We start from the raw sequence: 19,607 nt of genomic DNA, 5'->3' as shown, positions 1-19,607 counted from the left end.
GTAGAAAAAGAAGATTGCAGGAACTCCCTGGCTGTCCAGTGGTTAGGATGCGGCGCTTTGCCCACTTTCATTGCCAGGGCCCAGGTTTGATCCCTGGTAGGGTAACTAAGATCCTGCAAGCCAGCATGGCCAAAAAGAAGATTGCTACTGGTGTGGGCTTAACTCTTTTTAAACACTACTAGTGCTATGTAACAAGAAACTGTCTCCAAAACATTGTTCTAAGAGTGAAAAAAAAAAAATGCACAGAAATCTGTTAAGGCTCATTGTTAGTACATATTTTTTCCCTTATCCTCTGAGCATGCCTTATTTGTGCTCTCATCCAGTGAGAGCTGCATCAACATACCAAACTACACACCAGTGAGTGCCCCCTCTCTCTATGCTTAGTTGAGTGTGCAACTCATGTTTATGCATTTGTGGCTTCTCTTGCTCTATGTTTTATGATCTGGGAAATAATTTTGGTCTATTATAGCTGAAAATGTATTGGAAGTAACCTTGAAAGTTGGAATATTAACTTTGGGTGATACAAAACTTGTTGAAAGAAATGGAGTTGAAAACTAGATAAATATCTGAGGCATTCAAGGATGGAAGAAATCATGACATTACAAATGGTGTCTTCAACTTCCTGGGAGGGTTGACCAACGTACTTGAGTAGTAGCTAGAAGAGACTATGGCCAGGATCACTAGTCATCACTTCCATGGGACTTCAAGAGAGTCAAAGAGCTGTTGTCTGCTAAGCTATTAATCTTTATAGAGACTCCCATATAACACTGACTTATTTAAGGCTTTGCCTCTTCTTTATAAAACAGTTCTCGCCACTAAGTAGAATTTTCTGTGATGATGAATATATTCTGTGTCTTCATTATCTAATATGGTAGCCACTAGCCACATGTAGCTCTTGAGCCCTTGAAATGTGGTTAATGTGACTGAGGGACTGAATTTCTAATTTTATTTACTTTTCACTAATTTAAATTGAAATAGCCATATATGGCTGGTGGCTAGTGTATTGAACAATGCGGTTAGTATAGAAGATTTAGAATATGTTATATTTAAAGTACTATTTTGTGCCTTAATTTTTTTTAATATGCCTGTGACTTATTTATTTTGTAACTGGAAGTTTGTACCTTTGACTCCCTTAATTTCTTATTCTTAATGCCTTAATTTCTAATTCTTAAAAGGTAATGAGTATTTCCGGTTATTTGGGTACATTATGGGCTTAGAAAAAAAAGCAACAGCAATGCCTTGACCAGTGAGTTGTCTGATTGTAAGAAAGTTATCTGTGCATGAGGGCATCAAAAGTTTTGAATTTCTGTGAAATCTAATCTTTAAAGATCACTTCTTAGGAAGGATGTTGGGTTAAAGATGACACTTAGGAGACTTGTTCACTTGATTTAAAACTTGGGTTTGTACGTGTTTTAGTAAATCCACAAGTTATAAAGAGAATCCCCCACGTCTTTATGTTGTTTTTCTTTCCATACAGTGTAAGATTGCTTTTGAACATATATTGATACATGGAAATTTCGAAGGATAAAGCATTGCTTGACCAGTGCCTTAAAAAAAATTTGCAAAAGATGAAAACAATGAAGTTTCTTGGGTTAGCTTGAGGTTTTTTGTTTTTTTATTTTATTTGTTTTTATTTTTTATGTATTTATATAAATTTATTTTTGGCTGCGTTGGGTCTTCGTTGCTGTGCGTGGGCTTTCTCTGGTTGCAGCGAGCAGGGGTTACTCTTCGTTTTGATGCGTGGGCTTCTCATTGTGGTGCCTTCCCTTCTTGCGGAGTACGGGCTCTAGGCGTGTGGGCTCAGTAGTTGCAGCACGCAGGCTCTAGAGCACAGGCTGAGTAGTTGTGGCGCACAGGCTTAGTTGCTCCGCAGCACGTGGGATCTTCCCGGACCAGGGCTCAAACCGTGTCCCCTGCATTGGCAGGCAGATTCTTAACCACTGCGCCACCAGGGAAGTCCCAGAGATTTTTTTGTTTTTTTAGGCTAAGGTTGCTTCTAAGTAGTTTTTTTTTAATTGAAGTATAGTTAATTTACAGTGTTGTGTTAGTTTCAAGTGTACAGCAAAGTGATTCAGTTATGCATATGTGTATATATATATATATATGAGGTTTTGTATTTTATTATTTCAGAAGGATGACCCATTTTAGTAAAGATAGGTATAAGGGTAATAAGGATTTTTAAATTTGTGAGTTTGATAAGATCAAGGGACAACAGACAGGGGACATGTTTCTGTTATGTGTTTTAATGGTGTGTTCACTGGTATTCAGTATATGATAACTACTAGTGTGTCATAAAATGATTGCTTCAGTCATATGAAACTGATTTTACATTTTAGAAAATAATATATTTTACATTTGTCCTTAAAGCTTTAAGGAAACTTACCCCTTAGATTTACTTATTCACCTCTGGTAGCCTTTGGTCATTTAGGGCTCATTTCATAGGTTTGTCTGTGGAAGTACTGATACATAGTTATAAGTGTATCTGTTTCAGATGGGCCATGAGACCTTCAACAATCATATTGAATCAGGTAAAGATAAATGAACAGACTGTTCCAATGCGGGTAATTGGAAAAAAATCTCCAACTGATAAGTGTTAGGCCACTTATGGAGAGAGAAAGATTAAGTCAGAGATTCATACCTTTGTACTTTGTAAGTATAGAATTATCTTACAGAATGTTGATTATAGTAATTCATAAGAGTAGAGAATGCTATAAACAGGTATTCAAGGATACCTTCTTAGATAGCCACAAAAAAGAGGAGCATTAATAAATTTTAATGAAATGTACTTTATCGAGGTTAAAATCGCAAAGGTAAATGACTTTAAAGAGAGCTACATTATACAGACGTGTAAAAGCCACAACCACATGCACAGTGATTTCACAAAATTTGAATTAACTAGCTAGTAGTGTGCAGCAACTACTAGAATGTCAGTTTCCTTCCCATAAAGTTCTCCTAGCAGTTGAGCCTTTCAGTACCAATCAGTCTGCTTTGTAGTTTCTAATTCATCACATTGACTGTCAGCCGTGGAAAAGAGATTGTGGATATCAGCTGTCATCCCACTTACTAAATGCTGTGTAGGAAAAAAAGAGCTCTTTCTGAGATATTAGCTCTGAGCCCTTCTGTGGCAGCTATCAGTACTTTCCAGTGTTCTGGAAATTGGTACCAGCAGATCTGAGGTCAGAGCTCAGGTGGGTGAAGGAGATGCATGCGGGTATGATACTTGAATCACAAGATGTTACTTTCTCAAGTGCAGAACATCCCAATCTAAGAATTTTAAATACTAATAATTTTTCCTAGATTCTTTCCCTGTCTTGTGTTTACAAGAGAATTTTGCTTCTGTTATCCTAAAACAGTAGTTCTTAACCTTTTTTGGGTCCGTTATCCTTTTGAAAATCTAATGAAAGCTTTGGACTTTCTTGTCTGTAATTTTATATAGAATTTCAGAAGGTTAACAGGAACTACTGGTTAGAACCTGTGCCCTAGTTTCAGTACCTTTATCTCTATTCTCACTGCAGTTAACTTCATTTTGAATTTACATTGGTGTTAAGACATTCCTCACTTCTTTCTATTTAAATTAACTTTGTTAGTCCTGGTTTCTCTGACTTACCTTGAAAACAAGAGAGATCTAGAAAAATGATACAGATGAACTTATTTGCAAAGCAGAAATAGAGACACAGAGGTAGAGAACAGACATATCGGGGCAGGGGGATTGGGATGAATTGGGATATTGGGATTGACATATATGTACTACTACGTATAAAATAGGTAACTAATGAGAACCTACTGTAGCTCAGAGAATTCTACTCAGTGCACTGTGGTGACCTAAATGGGAAGGAAATCCAAAAAAGAGGGGACATATGTATACGTATAGCTGATTCACTTTACTGTACAGCAGAAACTAACACATTGTAAAGCAACTATACTCCAATAAAAATTTTAAAAACAAAAATAAGGGAATAAGAGATTAATGTTGTAAGGGTCTAGAATTGTGTATTCAGGACATTCAGTAGGTTTTTTTCCCCACCTTAGATTCTTTTTTTTTTTTTCTCAACCTTTTTTAATTTTTAAAAATCAATATTTTAGCAGGGGATAATTTGTAATTTATATGAATTCCAAACCTGATTTCTGGGATTTGTTTGTTTTTGCATAAGTTTGTTGTTGGTTTGTTTTACTTTTGAGTAGAATTAACCTGGACTCTTAAACAACTGATTGATGATGAACCTCACACTTCTAAAGATTTTCTGGTAGATTCTAGACTAGGTGCTTTGGTTAATTCATTAATGATTTCTATTCTTTTCCTGTAAGGCACAATATTGTTCTTTCTATAGGGTTATTAACTTAGTAGCTATAGAGCAGCATTTTTTTTAGTTATTCTCAGATATAAGCAAGATGCTTCAGAAAATGGAGTGTTACATGAGCAAATATTGCTTTTATGGCGGCGTCTTTGAGATTCACAATGCTTAGTGGCATATTAAAGGTTCTGAGGATTCCTGCAGTAAAAATATGTGCTTAATTCACTGTCTTCTAAACTTTTTAAACCTTGAACCCTTTTTTCCCAAACTTTAATGTCCCAGGGAGCTAGTCATTACTCTAGGAGATACAGTTTTGGGAAGTGCAGTGCTAGACTGCTATTTAACTTTGTGTTTTTAAACTGTTCCTGTTGTCTGTTTCCTAGTTTTACAGTTCTTTAATAGAGTAGAAGTACATGAAAATTCTGTCCAGTAGAATGTTTTAAGGGTGGATCACTTCCAGCAACGCTGTCCTTAATGTATGATTCTAATCTGCTTGAAGATAATACATTCTAGATTAGTAAAATAAGATAATTTATTTTCTGCTTTTCTTGCTAAAAATATTTCTCAAGGGTACTTTAGCCACTTGGTCTAGGTAAGGTTGGTTGGGTTCATTCTGTAGTTTAATTTTATAGATTAATGTTTTCTTATATCTATCATGACTTGAGCATATATTTAATATAAAGCCATTGGAATCTGAGGTGGGGCATGAATCATTTAAATTCAACAAGCATTAGTAAAATTTTTCTTTAGGTTTTTACTAAGCAATGACAGACTAATGCATTACTAAGCACTCATTGAAAATTCCTGGAAAGGATCCAAATAATCTTGATTTTTTTCCCCCCTTTCTAATCTCATTTTAGCTGCATTGGGTGTTCAGCAGCCATCACTCCTTGGAGCATCTCCTACCATTTACACACAGCAAACTGCATTGGCAGCAGCAGGCCTTACTACACAAACCCCAGCAAACTATCAGTTAACTCAAACTGCAGCATTGCAGCAACAAGCCGCAGCTGCAGCAGCTGCATTGCAACAGGTGAATCTTTAATGGGTTTTAATATGTGACATGCAAAACTTTCAAATCTGAGTAGCTAGGGTAGGTACCTTCACATTTTAAAGAATGAATAGTTGTGGGGTTCTGTTATGCCTGTTGTTTTATTCTGGTGATAAAAATTCTTTATGCCCAGGACATACAGAGAGATGTAGTTGCATAGTCAAAATTCTTAAGTTCTTGTATCTTAATTATTTGAGTAAAATTCCATTCTTGATGAATCCCAAAGTATAAATAATCATTATTTTGTTTATTTTAGATGAAGTGTAGATGTTCCAGAAAATTTCTTTTTAGTTTAATTCTGGTTATGTATTTGAATGTATATATATATGTATATGGCTTTTTGAGAATGACTAAAACTGATATCCATATTTTTCTTTAAAAAATCTTTTTTCCAGCAATATTCACAACCTCAGCAGGCCTTGTATAGTGTGCAACAGCAGGTTAGTTTATACTTTCCATGTTAAAAACTGATTTTTAAGAAGTCATTTGTTCCAACTAAATTTTTGTAGATTTTATTTCCCATCAGTAGCCTTAATGTGTGATTTGAATTCTTTTGGGGTGGAGGAAATGTGGTAGGTAAAAAGGAATGTCTCCAAGGGAGAGGAAGACAGGAGAGAGGTCCTGAAGACTCAAATCCTCATCTAGTAGCCAGTCTTTGTCACATGTTTCTAAGAAAGCATGCAGAAGATAATCTGGAAAGAATCACTCTATTAATGAGTCTTTGGCCCAGTACTCTCATTTGAAACCTCTAGCCCTACTGTGCTGTACTGGACCACATGTGGAAATGAAAAGCTCCTTTTTCCCATTTGAAGCTAAACCGTAGACAGACCTTTGGCTTTCAGCCTTTATTTATTTAAAGCAATGGAACTCTGCCCTTTTTTCCCCTAATGAAATTGTGTATTGAAACCTAATATATAAAATATAAAAATAGTGTTGAAAATGGGAGGAAGCCTCCCCTTGTAGTTCTCACCCCTATTCCCAAGGCACATTTGAACAATTTGAAAACTCCTTACTTAGACTAAACAAAGTTTCTTTGGCTCCTTTTCCCTAAGCTTATACTCTAATCATATTCTTCAAGGGTTATTATATCTGTGATGGTAGAAAGAGGTAACAAAGTGAACCCAAGGAGAAGCATATCAAGCAAAGAAGAGTTTGACTTGTTCAAATCTAGATAGGTTCTAGTCTAAGCACCCATTCTAGGTTTTCCAGGGTTAAGAGGTAGTCTTCGTCCCTTCTCAGTGCCATTAAGGAAGCTTCAGGAAAGTATAGCAGTCAGGAGAGGAAAAGGGGATACAAGAGACAAGGACCAAAAACTTGGATCCAGAGACACTGTGGAGAAACAAGAGGCTTCTCAGTCCATTAACACTTGTTCCTAGATCCATGCCCCAATTTCGTCCTTGCCTTTTGGGTTTCAGAAGCATTTCATTTGCCCTGAAGATTATAGTATCCCACAATAATTGCTTTAAACTTCTAAAAAATTGATAAGAGATTGGTGTCCAAGTTGGCTATCTTGTTTTCAAATACCCTTAGACTTATTTTAGTACTGTTAGGAAATACATTATTAAAGCCTGTGTTTTATTTTGAACCACATGAAAATGGCAATACTCAAATGTTCTTGTCCTAAAAAAATGCCATTATTCATCCATTCTTAACTTACAGAAAAATGGAAATTTGATAGATTTAACCTTTAATACATGTCAACCTAGGTAAACTGAGTGTTTTGAATTAGAATGTCATATAGATTGTTTTCTCCTAGCTTATTTTTAAGTCTGGCAAGGATTTATTAGGAAGCTTATTAGTCATAGTGAATAAAAAGTCATGAACAGAAGAACTGTGATCTTCAGATTCTGCCATTGGGCCTAAAACACTAGTTAGAAGCTGATAAGCATTAAGGATGTCCCAAGGGAAATCTTACCTAAGTCCAAATCTTACCGTGACCAGGATATCCACAAACAGAGAAATGATGCCCATGTTCTCCTCAGACTGCTCACCTGGGCAGTAGGAAAAGAGACCTTTTCCTCAAGCTATTAAGCATCATCAGGAGATTCCTGCTCTTCTAGCTGTAACCATGGGACACTAGTGCATGATAGACAACTCCAAGCTGGGCAGCTTGACGAGAATGCTGAAGAATGACAGGGAGCAAGCAGGGATAAGTATTTCTTTGGAGACCCTCCTGATGGTTAATACGAACACAGTTCTGAGGCTTCAGAAAGTTTACTTCTGTTACAGAGTTTTAAAATTTCCCCCTTTCCACCAATTCCTTTTGCTTTCTGGTAATGTTATACTTTGCTATTGCCAGAAAAACTATATATGTCAGAGTGTGTGGTCCTTTATGGTCCCCATACCTTTGGCAAGTCTGACTGTAAGGACTGCTTCTCATTTTAGGGAGATATATATGAATTGGACAGCCAGTAATATTTTTGATACAGGTAGCATACGGATGATATTGAATCATTTCTGTAGCATGGTAATTAATATGGGGCAGAAGTAGAAATTTACCTCAGTAGGGACTTGTGGGGTTTTTTGGTGGGTGTTATTCCTCTGAAATAACAAAAAAAAATTTCTTTATTGTTATTGAATGAGTTAGTTATATTTAAGGTCTGCAGTTGTTAAAAATAGTTGTAGGAAACTTTATACTTAATGACTTCTGTTACTTTTCACATATTTCTTAATTAGAGATAAAGTACTTATTTAATAGGAATTTTTCCTTTTGTAAAACATCTGTGAAACAGCGGTTCTGATTGATTCTTTTATCTTTCCTGTTTTTGTTTTTCCTGTTTTTAGTTGCAGCAACCTCAGCAGACCCTGTTAACACAGGTTAGTTTGGCATTACTTTATTTCTTTTGAATATCTGAATGAAAAGTAGACCAAAGTTTTATTCCTATTCTAGGTTTTCTTTCAGGGTTTTTTTAAAAATTTTTATTTCTTTATTTATTTATCTGGCTGTGCCGGGTCTTAGTTGCGACATGCCGCGTGCGGTATCTTCGTTGCAACATGAGGGATCTTTAGTTGCGGTATGCGGGCTCTTATTTGCGGCATATGGGATCTAGTTTCCTGACAGGGATCGAACCCTGGGCCCCCTGCATTGGGAGCACAGAGTCTTAACCACTGGACCACCAGGGAAGTCCCTCTTTCAGGGTTTAAAGATGAATATTTGTTGGATTCACATAATAGTTTTAGCAATATAATGTTAAATAAAGATGGAAAACATGTTTTTGTTTTTTCTTTTATGCTGTTTGATTGCTGTTCCAGCTGTGATCTAGTTTGAATAAATATGAGGTCTTATTTTAAATTTAGTACTGATTTTGGCTTTTACATTTTCTTTGTAGCTAGTATTTTTAAGAATTTTTTTGTACATGTTATATCTTTTTTAGTTTGACCTTAGGAAGTGAGTTATTGTGTTGCATTATCACCTTGATTTTTCAGCAACATTAAAAAGTTTGTCAACTTTTGATATGTAATGCTACTTTAGGCTTTGTGGACCACTTACAATCTATGTTGCATTTTTTTTTTTCTTTTTATACAATTCTTTAAAATTGTAAACACTGGGAATTCCCTGGTAGTCAAGTGGTTAGGACTCTGTGCTTTCACTGCCAAGGGCCTGGGTTCGATCCCTGGTCGGGGGACTAAGATCCCGCAAGCCACACGCCGCAACCTAAAAAGAAAAAAAAAGTGTAAAAACGACCCTTGGCTTGTAAGTTTGTGTAAAGATCATAAGCTGTGGGCTGGATTTGGCCCGTGGGTTGTGGTTCACTGACCCCTGGTGTATGCAACTGTTAAAAAGAAAGCAGAACTTCTAATAATAACTGGAAACAGTGATTGCCCCATGGATAGGGAACTAGGTAGCTAAGGAACAGGAATAGGTGAGAAGCTTTTTACTGTATAACCTTTTGTACCTTTTATAGTCTTGAACCTGTTAGTTACTTTTAAAAAATAAAGTATACTTCAATTGAGAAATAAACCTCACTTTGTATTTATTAAAGAACTAAAATTGGGGCTTCGCTGGCGGTCCAGTGGTTAAGACTCCGTGCTTCTGCTGCAAGGGGTGTGAGTTTGATCTCTGGTCAGGGAGCTAAGATCCCACATGCTGCACAACCAAAAAAAAAGGAACTAAAATTGATGAACACCTGTGTCCTATTTTCAATCTCCAATAGTAGGATTTTCAGACTGAGTAGAAAAGCTGTAAAAGTTAGTCTTTTCTTAGAATAGCATTTCCCGAAGTGTGCCCATAAAGCATTAGTGTCTTGTCTTAGGATGTTAAAGAAACTTTGTGAGAAAATTTTGTGGCCATAGTTTAAGAAATGCTGAGTTCCTTTACATGTATAGGACTTAGCTTTTTTTTTTTTTTTTAATTGTAGAACTTAGAGACTCGCTTTATTGGGCAGGTGTAAAACGAATTATGGAATTCGTTTGAGTTGAAGAATCAGATGATTGTTCCTTTCTTTTTAATGGTTTTATTTCTGTTTACATACAGAAGTTTTAATCAGTAATATGTTGTTATTCATGATTGATTGTGTCAGAAAAGACCAATGAAAGTGTTACCTTTTCCTCTCAGTTTGAGATATAATTGACATATAACATTGTATTAGTATAAGGTGTACAGCATGATTTAATAATACATATATATTGTGAAATGATTTCCACAGTCAGTTTAGTTAACGTGCATCACCTCATCACGTAAGTGAATTTCTTTTTTCTTCTGATGAGAACTTTCAAGGTCTACTCTCTTAGCAAGTTTCAAATGTAGGATACAGTATTATTAACCATAATCACCACCCTGTACATTACATCCCCACTGGAAGTTTGTACTTTTCGACCACCTTCACCCATTTCCCCCACCAAACCCCCTCCTCCGGCAGCCACCAATCTGTTTTCTGTTTTTATGAATTCTTTGGTTTTTTTAGGATCCACATGTAAGTGAGATCATATATATATTTGTCTTTCTCTGACTTATTTCACTTATCTAGGACTTTCCTGAGTCTTTGTTATGCCATTATGGATTCTGAATTTCTAAGAGGGGGCTAGAGTATGCGGTGTTTTTTTAACTCATTGCACTGTGGTGACTTTTTTTTTCCTGAAACTTCCCGTGGAAACTTTCATCTGAGGGAACTTAATCATGAAATCGATCAAAAGTAACGTAATTTTTCAGACTTGATTTTCATCTTCAAGGTGTACGTATGTATTTTCTAACTTCAAATTGTTTTAGCATTTTGAGTTATTTTTAAGTAGTCAGTTTTAATTTCTAGACTGCTTCATATCATTACCTTAATTTGATGTTGATTTTGTTTTATAGCCAGCTGTCGGACTGCCTACAAGCCTTAGCTTGTCAACTCCTCAACCAGCAGCTCAGATAACTGTATCATATCCAACACCAAGGTCCAGTCAGCAACAGACACAACCTCAGAAACAGCGTGTTTTTACAGGGGTGGTTACAAAACTACACGATACATTTGGATTTGTGGATGAAGATGTATTCTTTCAGCTTAGGTAAACTTCATTAGGTGTTGACACATGCCTTCTTGTATTTAGCATTAAGTAATTTGATAAGACACCTACTTAACTGTGGCATGGAATTATGGTTTAGCTCTAATTTTCTGCTTTAATCATTCAACCTGTACCTGTGATATTTTTTTAAAATTAATTAATTAATTAATTTAGGCTACGTTGGGTCTTCGTTGCTACACACAGGCTTTCTCTAGTTGTGGTGAGCGGGGGGCTACTCTTCGTTGTGGTGCGCAGGCTTCTCATTGCGGTGGCTTCTCTTGATGTGGAGCACAGGCTCTAGGCACGCAGGCTCAGTAGTTGTGGCTCGTGGGCTCTAGAGCACAGGCGCAGTAGCTGTGGCGCACGGGCTTAGTTGCTCTGTGGCATGTGGGATCTTCCCAGACCAAGGCTCGAACCCATGTCACCTGCACTGGCAGGCGGATTCTTAACCACTGTGCCAGGAGGGAAGTCCCCTGTGACATTTTTTGATGGAGAATGTGACTGAACATATCTTTTTATTATTGAACAAAGTAGTCATCATGAATTCTTTATAAATGTTTTGTAGGAGTGAGTTTACATTTCTAGCTATTCATGAGCAGACTTACAGTGAGATTAAAAATTGAAATAGTTATATGCCTTTTAAAATTTAATCTTCTGTTTGACATATCTAATGACATGTATGTAAAATGTTTTAGTTGAAAAAATGATAGGATTAAATGACTTGGGCTTCCCTGGTGGCGCAGCGGTTAAGAATCCACCTGCCAATGCAGGGGACACGGGTTCGAGCCCTGGTCCGCGGAGCCATTAAGCCCATGCGCCACAACTACTGAGCCTGTGCTCTAGAGCCCGCAAGCCACAACTACTGAGCCCCCGTGCCACAACTACTGAAGCCTGCACACCTGGAGCCCATGCTCTGCAATAAGAGAAGCCACGACAATGAGAAGCCCGTGCACAGCAACGAAGAGTAGCCCCCGCTCACCACAACTAGAGAAACCCCGCGGGCAGCAACGAAGACCCAACCCAGCCAAAAATAAAATAAATTAATTAAATAAATAAATTTATTTTAAAAAACAGAATAAATGACTGATTAATGGATTTGAAATAGTATTTTGTTAATGTTGTGGTGGTTGCAGGAAATATATATTTCCTTAGTTACTTCAAATGTATTTCTAATGAGCTTCCTTAGAAATACTTTGGGAAATTAAGTTTAATTACTATATAAGATTTCTCTGTATAAGTGGGTCTCCTGTTTTCCATCTTTTCTGCATTTCTCTCATCTTTCCAAAGCCCACGGCAAATCTTACTCTTGGGTTATAAAAGAAAGTGCTTTAGAGGGAGGGACACAGTATTAGGAGGATAGAGGGTAGAAAATTATTTCTTACACTTGAAACTGTTTATAAAGCAAAGTTGAAACATCAGTTCTAAAAATAAGTCTAGGAGGTATGTCTACTTTTTAAAAGAGCTTTTTAGGCTTCCATTTCTGGTATAGTTTACTTTAAAATGCTAAATATATAAATCTTTTTTGGAGGAATCTCTTCTAATTGTGTTCGTATTTAACTTAATTTTTTTTTAGTGCTGTCAAAGGGAAAACCCCCCAAGTGGGTGACAGAGTATTGGTTGAAGCTACGTATAATCCCAATATGCCTTTTAAATGGAATGCACAAAGAATTCAAACACTACCAAATCAGGTATGTAAAATAGTATTAGGTATTATGAAAACTTGGTGGTTGGGTCTTCCAATTTACAAAGATTTTTCTTTTTAAAAATTTGTTTTCTTTATTTTTGTTAAGAATCAGTCGCAAACCCAACCTTTACTGAAGACTCCTCCTGCCGTACTTCAGCCAATTGCACCACAGACGACATTTGGTGTTCAGGCTCAGCCCCAGCCCCAGTCACTGCTGCAGGCACAGATTTCAGCAGCCTCTATTACGCCACTATTGCAGACGCAGCCCCAGCCTTTATTACAGCAGCCACAGCAGAAAGGTATTACATGCAATGTATCTTTTCCTTTTAGGGTTCAGACTAACACACAACTGTTCGGTTATTAAAATAACGAGAGTATGCTATTAATTACAAAAAAGGCAGGAACTTCCAGAATACTTGAAACTTAAATATCTTGTGTTGAGCACTTCTACTTGTATAGCGATTTGGAAGTGTTTTATTTTATTTCTCTTATTCAAAGACATACTCTTTGTGAACTTAAATATCAAAACTAATAATCCCCTGTCCCCCTATTGGCATCTTATTATTTATAGAAGAAAATGTTTTGAGCCTTATTTCTTAATGAACATAACATTTTATATACATGTAGAGTCTGGCGGCAGCACTTTACTCATTGAACCATAGGGCATCAAATAAATGAGCTGTGTTTTATTTTTTTTCTTTTCTTTTTTTTTTTTAAATAAATTTATTTATTTATTTATGGCTGCGTTGGGTCTTCATTGCTGCCCACGGGCTTTCTGTAGTTGCGGAGAGCGGGGGCTACTCTTCGTTGCGGTGCGCGGGTTTCTTATCGTGGTGGCTTCTCTTTGTTGCGGAGCACGGGCTCTAGGCACATGGGCTTCAGTAGTTGGGGCTCGTGGGCTCTAGAGTGCAGGCTCAGTAGTTGTGGCGCACGAGCTTAGTTGCTCCGCAGCATGTGGGATCTTCCCGGACCAGGTGTCCCCTGCATTGGCAGGCGGATTCTTAGCCACTGCGCCACCAGGGAAGTCCCTGAGCTGTGTGGGGTTTTTTTTGTTGTTGTTGTTTTTAATTTATTTATTTTTGGCTGCATTGGGTCTTCGTTGCTGCACACGGGTTTCTCCCTAGCTGTGGCGAGCAGGGGCTACTCTTCATTGCGGTGCACGGGCTTCTCATTGCATTTGCTTCTCTTGTTACAGAGCATGGGCTCTAGGCATGCAGGCTTCAGTAGTTGTGGCACGTGGGCTTAGCTGCTGCATGGCATGTGGGATCTTCTCAGACCAGGGTTCAAACCCATTTCCCCCGCATTGGCAGATTGATTCTTAACCACTGCACCACCAGGGAAGCTCTGAGCTGTGTTTTAAATTTTCTTTTGCAAATTGATAATTTGAAACTCTATACGTTTTCTTATCAAAACAATATTAAAAATGATAGCCTTGACTTTAGCAGAAGTCTACGTAATTGTGGCATTTTCTCTTTTATCGTAAATTGACACAAATATAGCAAAGTTATAAAACATTTCAGTGTAATGAGCTATTAAAATGAACACCCGTGTAATCACTACTTGTTAACTCTTTTTCTTTTTTAATAGTTTTACTCTAAGTATGCATGCTCATAAATATACTTTAGCTTTGTCTGTTTTTGAATTTTACGTAGTGTGTGATTCCATCTATATAATCTTTTGTGTAAGACTTTTGTTCAACATTATGTTTTAAAGCTTTTCATACTTATTTATTCCATGTGGCTCTAGTTTCTTTGTTTTCATTATTGCACAATATTCCATTGTATGACTATTGTACAATATTCCATTGTATGAATATTGTACAATTTATATGTTTTTCTTTGCTAAAGTTTGGATTGTTTCTAGTTTTTGTTTTCTGAAAACACTGCTGTAAGTGATCATAATGCAAGCATTATGACATTTCACCCCTGTTTACATTAAGCATGCCTTTCCTAGAAGAGAATCTTTTCCTATATTACCAGAATCTACTGTGACTTCTAAGAAAAAGCATTTAGATATCCTATTTATATTCAGACCTCCCCAGTTGTCTCCCAAATGTCTTTTAAAAAGGTTGTTTTTTGTTTCCTAGACGAAAAGGTAGTCAGGTTTCATGTGTTGTATTTGGTTATGTTGCTTTAGTCTTTTTTATTCCAAAATAGTTTCCCACTTTTTGTTTCTTCATTTATAACATTGACTTTTTAAGAAATTGGTCTAGTTGACTTGTAGATTCTTTTGGAATGTTGTGTTCTGGATTTGTCTTGATTCCCTGTGATATTTTCACCTTGTTTCTCATTCTGCCATATAAACTATAAACTAGAAGTTAAGTCTAAAGGCTTTTGGCAAGACTACATTATAGGTGATGTTTTCTAATCCATACTGCGTCATACTAGAAGGCACATGTAGTTAGATTCTTCTACTGATATTGATGTTAAATATGATTACTTGGTCAAGTGGTGGCCATAGATCTCTCTGTTATAAAGGTTCTTGTTCTTTGTGTGCATAATGTCTGGATGATACTTTGGTGCTCTGCGAATGTCTTGTTGTATAGCGGTCTTTGGTTTAATACCTGTAGGTCAGAGATTGGCAAACTACAGCTCTTGGATTTGGTCTGTGGCCTGGTTTTGTATGGTCCCTGAGCTAAAAATGGTTTTTACATTTTTAAACAATTATTTTAAAATATACAAATATGCAGATGGTCTCTACCATTTACCCTTTATGGGTCACAAAACCGAAAATATTAGCCAAATTTTTCTATATAAAATTTAACCAAGTAATGCTTTTGAACTTCATTTAAATAAATTAAAACATCTTCTTCTGTGTCTTTTAAAGCTGGTTTATTGCAACCTCCTGTCCGTATAGTTTCACAGCCACAGCCAGCACGAAGGTTAGATCCACCATCCAGATTTTCAGGAAGAAATGACAGAGGGGATCAAGTGCCCAACAGAAAAGATGACCGAAGGTATGTTTTTAAAAGTATACTTTTGATGGTGGTGATGGTTGCACAGTGTGAATGCACTTAATGCCACTGAACTGTATACTTCAAAATGGTTAAAATGGTAAGTTTATTATATTATTTATATTTTACCACAATTTTCAAAAAGTTACTAAAAAATGTATACTGTGGATTCTTGCTTATATTACCTATGACATTTATTTCATTAAAGAACTCTTCAGTAATGCCAGAAATAATAGTAATTTTAGAAAAATTTGCTTTAAGTCGTGAAAGGGAGAGAGAAAGACGTAGATCCAGAGAAAGATCTCCTCAGAGAAAACGTTCCCGGGAGAGATCTCCTCGAAGAGAGAGAGAGCGGTCACCTCGGAGAGTTCGACGTGTTGTTCCACGTTACACAGTTCAGTTTTCAAAGTTTTCTTTAGATTGGTAAGTTCTTTTTTTCCCCATTGTTTTCTGAAATTACTAATTTCATAGTTTTGTGTAATTTGGAGGAATGTGATACATTGAGAGATATTTTTCTTACAACTTTCATTTCCTGACATTTGGTGCTCTTAGTTATATAAGGGCAGAAATGCATTTGAAGTAGCACTTTAGTTCTTTGCAAGAGTGCATTATTTTCATACACTCATTAAAGATACCAGCTACTGAAAAAGGCAGCCCCTCTGTGATGGAGTAGTTCATTAAAGGTAAAATTATTTAAGATTCATATTTATTAATAACTTTATTAAGGTCATACATAGTTCATTGTGTATGATGAAGTAATGATACAGTAGTGACCAATTATTTCAAGTTAGCTGTGGCCATGTAGTATCATAGAAACACAGGTCTACATATATACTCACAAGATATGTAACGTATACACATATGTGTGTATACATCAATACATTTTTTGGCCTTTGAAATCAGAGGTAAGTGGAAAGTTACCAAGAATTTCTGAGCTTCATTTGTGAAATGGAAGTTATATCAACTAGCAGAATTATTGTGAGGTTGAGTTGATTTCATGTATCTAAAGCACTTAACCCAGTGTATGGCAGTTGTAGATACTCAGTGGTGGTTGGGATGTGGTGGCCAACTAGGTAATAGCTGCAAAATCGTAATTCATATAGAGGCAAATTGGTAAATGGCTAATTTGCTCTAATGGAAAGGAAGAATCATCTAAAGGCCTTGGGGCTGGCAATTGTGTGTAAGATAAATTAGTAGATGGAAAAAAAAAATTTACAGTAAAATAAGAAAAATGAATCATTAATAGTGTTTAAAGCTGTTCAGCCTAGGAACAAATAACTGTGCGCAGTGTCTTGAGAGGGTATTGGTGCATTTCAACAAAGTATAATAATTAATATTCATAATACTGGCCTACAAAAGTTAAAATTTCTATTTATTCAGTTCTAGATTCAGTAAACCAGTGTAGTATTTAAGCTACTCAGTGCCCCCAAAAATCTTGCTTGATGACTTTGCTTAATTGTTAATGTAGTAGGTGTTCATTTACTTTTGCATGTGGTCAAATCATCAACTATTCTTAATTTTTACTAGTCTTCTTGTTACCCCTATTTACTTGTGTGCTTAAAAAATATCTTGTCTGCATATTTCAGAGAAATTCATTGGAAACAAAACCACTTCTCCAGCCCCAGAAATATTAACTAGAGCAGCTCTGCTTTTAAACTTATCTGTTCCCAGTCTAGAATGCTATTCTGGGAGGAGTTGATACTTAGGATATAAATTGAGCAGCTGTCTTTCTCCTTCCAAGTTAAATCTTCACAGTTTTCACTTCATTACTTTGGAGTAAATCCCCAGAACATCAGATGAACACATTATAAGTAAAAGTGATTTTAAAGTTTCCATATTATCTCTTATCATCTATAGTTGTGGAAATCAAGATTTTCTTATAGTAATATGATTATAGGAGACTATATGCCAAGAATTGATGTTTTGTTTATTTATAGATTTTTCTCCTACGGGATAAAACATGACTTCAAAAACTAGGAAACTATTACACATACTTTCTGTTTGTAGCACTTCTTTAAAAAACAATAACAAAACTCAGATAGCTGTTTTTAACATTTTTATTTTGGCAGCAAAATTTTATCCATATAAATATAATTATGTCAACAACCTTAACTGACAAGTTTATCATTCTATATTTCTTATTTTTAGGTTTCACATAAAAAGACATCCCTATAGATACATTAGTTCATATTTCGTACTTTTGCCTTTAGTTGTCATTTGAAAGGATGGTGTAGTTATCTTTTCATCTTACAGACTATTGGTGTTTTCCACTTTTCATTATGCTTTTAACAGAAATCTCTTGGCCTATTACCAGATTGATTTACTTTTGAGTTTCTCTCCTTTAAAAGCTCTGTTTCTTAGGAAAAAGTAAATCATCCTTTAAAAAAAAATTCATTATGCCAGATTTAAAAGGCAAGAAACTTATCCTCTCTTTACATAGTAAATAATCAGGTATGGATCTTAATCATTAGATAGAGAGGTATGGAGGTGTGGATAATCCCAAAAACGTTTGGATTTTGTTTTCATGTAGACTTTTATATTTAATTTTAAATTAACTATGCCTGATCTGGGATCTTACTGTAGAATAAAGGTTGTATTTTTTACAACACTGTATAAACCTGATTGAGGAGCACTCATACTAATTGGCACCATTCTTATTCCTTTTTTATATGCATTCTGTATGAATCATAATTTTCTCAAAAATGCAGCTTCAACTGAGGCAGAATTGCTTTTGTTCAGATCTTTTCTGGAGCTTGAAGTTACTTCAAAGGGTCTTGTCTAAATGAATTTTAAGCTACACACAAAAAATAAAGAAATAACGGTAACACGTAGATACTAGTTATTTATTCAAAACTGTAAGTAAACATATTTGAAAATGACATTTTCATGTACTTCTATGTAAATCTATAGTGCATTCATTAACAGTGACTGTTCATTTTCAGCTGGCTGTTAACTGTATCAGATTATATATTTAGCTTTAGAATTGAATGAATCTTTGCATAGTATTTGGTGTTAAAGGCTCTTTATTCACTACTTATGTCTGTTTTTCAGTCCTAGTTGTGACATGATGGAACTAAGGCGCCGTTATCAGAATTTATATATACCTAGTGACTTTTTTGATGCTCAGTTTACATGGGTGGATGCTTTCCCTTTGTCAAGACCATTTCAGCTGGGAAATTACTGCAATTTCTATGTAATGCACAGAGAAGTAGAGTCCTTAGAGAAAAATATGGCCGTTCTTGATCCACCAGATGCTGATCACTTGTACAGTGCAAAGGTTTGTATTCTGTGATACACAGCTAAAAGTTCTGAGTAGTTATTCATACTAAGAGTGTATGTGGAATTAATCTTCAGAAAGTGGTTATTACATTTAAGACCTGAATGCCTGTGTTTTCTTCTTGTCTGCCAGATTCTGTTTTGGTTATTTAAGTAATTTAATTTAACCTCTTTTTGCCTTAACTCTTGAGCTGTAAAAATGTTGTTATTGCTTTAACATTTTGAACCTTATAAAAATGTGAAGATGAAGTTCATTTTATTGAGCTTTTTGGAATGTTCTATGACTTCTGGTAGCCCCAGATAAAAATGTAATGTTGGGCGAATGCAGTATATGTGAGTCTTCAGGGTAACATTCAGTATATTGTTTATGATCAGTAGTTTTCTGCTATTTGAAAAGCATTGATCAAAAAGCATTCCTTGAAAAGTTAAAACTATATAATTATAAGGTATCTAATACCATTTCTGCTATAGCGTTTTACTTTCCATTTTTATAAAAAACTTCAGATAACTATTATGTAAGGATAATTAGTAGTGCTTCTCATTTTTTTACATTACTTTAGACTTTTGACAGGATTGAATTATTTGACTATAATAGGTAATGCTGATGGCTAGCCCTAGTATGGAAGATTTGTATCATAAGTCATGTGCTCTTGCTGAAGACCCACAAGAACTTCGAGATGGATTTCAACATCCTGCTAGACTTGTTAAGGTAAAGTGAAACATTTATTTTAACTTTAGGTGTATATTTGCTTTGCTTAGTTCTAACTGTATATATATAGAATTTAAAAATACTACCATTTAAATTTTGTTGATTTGTTTTATATTTAATTTTAATATAGTTACGGCACTCAATGATGTAGATGTTTT

General features: G+C 35.7%; 1 protein-coding gene across 6 annotated transcripts in view; it reads left to right on the top strand.

Annotated features, from left to right (window-relative positions):
* Window positions 1-19,607, top strand: part of CCAR1 (cell division cycle and apoptosis regulator 1) — a 53,335-nt gene that overhangs the window by 7,579 nt on the left and 26,149 nt on the right. For 5 of the 6 annotated variants that reach the window (XM_082424403.1, XM_082424407.1, XM_082424406.1 and 2 more), the window contains exons 3-12: window positions 5,153-5,325; window positions 5,739-5,783; window positions 8,128-8,160; window positions 10,637-10,830; window positions 12,401-12,515; window positions 12,618-12,810; window positions 15,338-15,467; window positions 15,726-15,887; window positions 18,516-18,741; window positions 19,336-19,449. In XM_082424403.1, coding sequence (XP_082280529.1) covers window positions 5,153-5,325; window positions 5,739-5,783; window positions 8,128-8,160; window positions 10,637-10,830; window positions 12,401-12,515; window positions 12,618-12,810; window positions 15,338-15,467; window positions 15,726-15,887; window positions 18,516-18,741; window positions 19,336-19,449 — 1,385 coding nt within the window. Of the gene's footprint in view, window positions 1-2,491; window positions 2,529-5,152; window positions 5,326-5,738; window positions 5,784-8,127; window positions 8,161-10,636; window positions 10,831-12,400; window positions 12,516-12,617; window positions 12,811-15,337; window positions 15,468-15,725; window positions 15,888-18,515; window positions 18,742-19,335; window positions 19,450-19,607 lie in introns of all 6 variants that reach the window. The other variant, XM_082424402.1, reaches the window with a different exon arrangement.

This window comes from Balaenoptera physalus (genome assembly GCF_965194825.1).
Source record: "Balaenoptera physalus genome assembly, chromosome: 14".
NCBI lineage: Eukaryota > Metazoa > Chordata > Mammalia > Artiodactyla > Balaenopteridae > Balaenoptera > Balaenoptera physalus.
The sequence above is the reverse complement of the archived record's forward strand: the minus strand, read 5'-3'. Positions and strand labels throughout refer to the sequence as shown.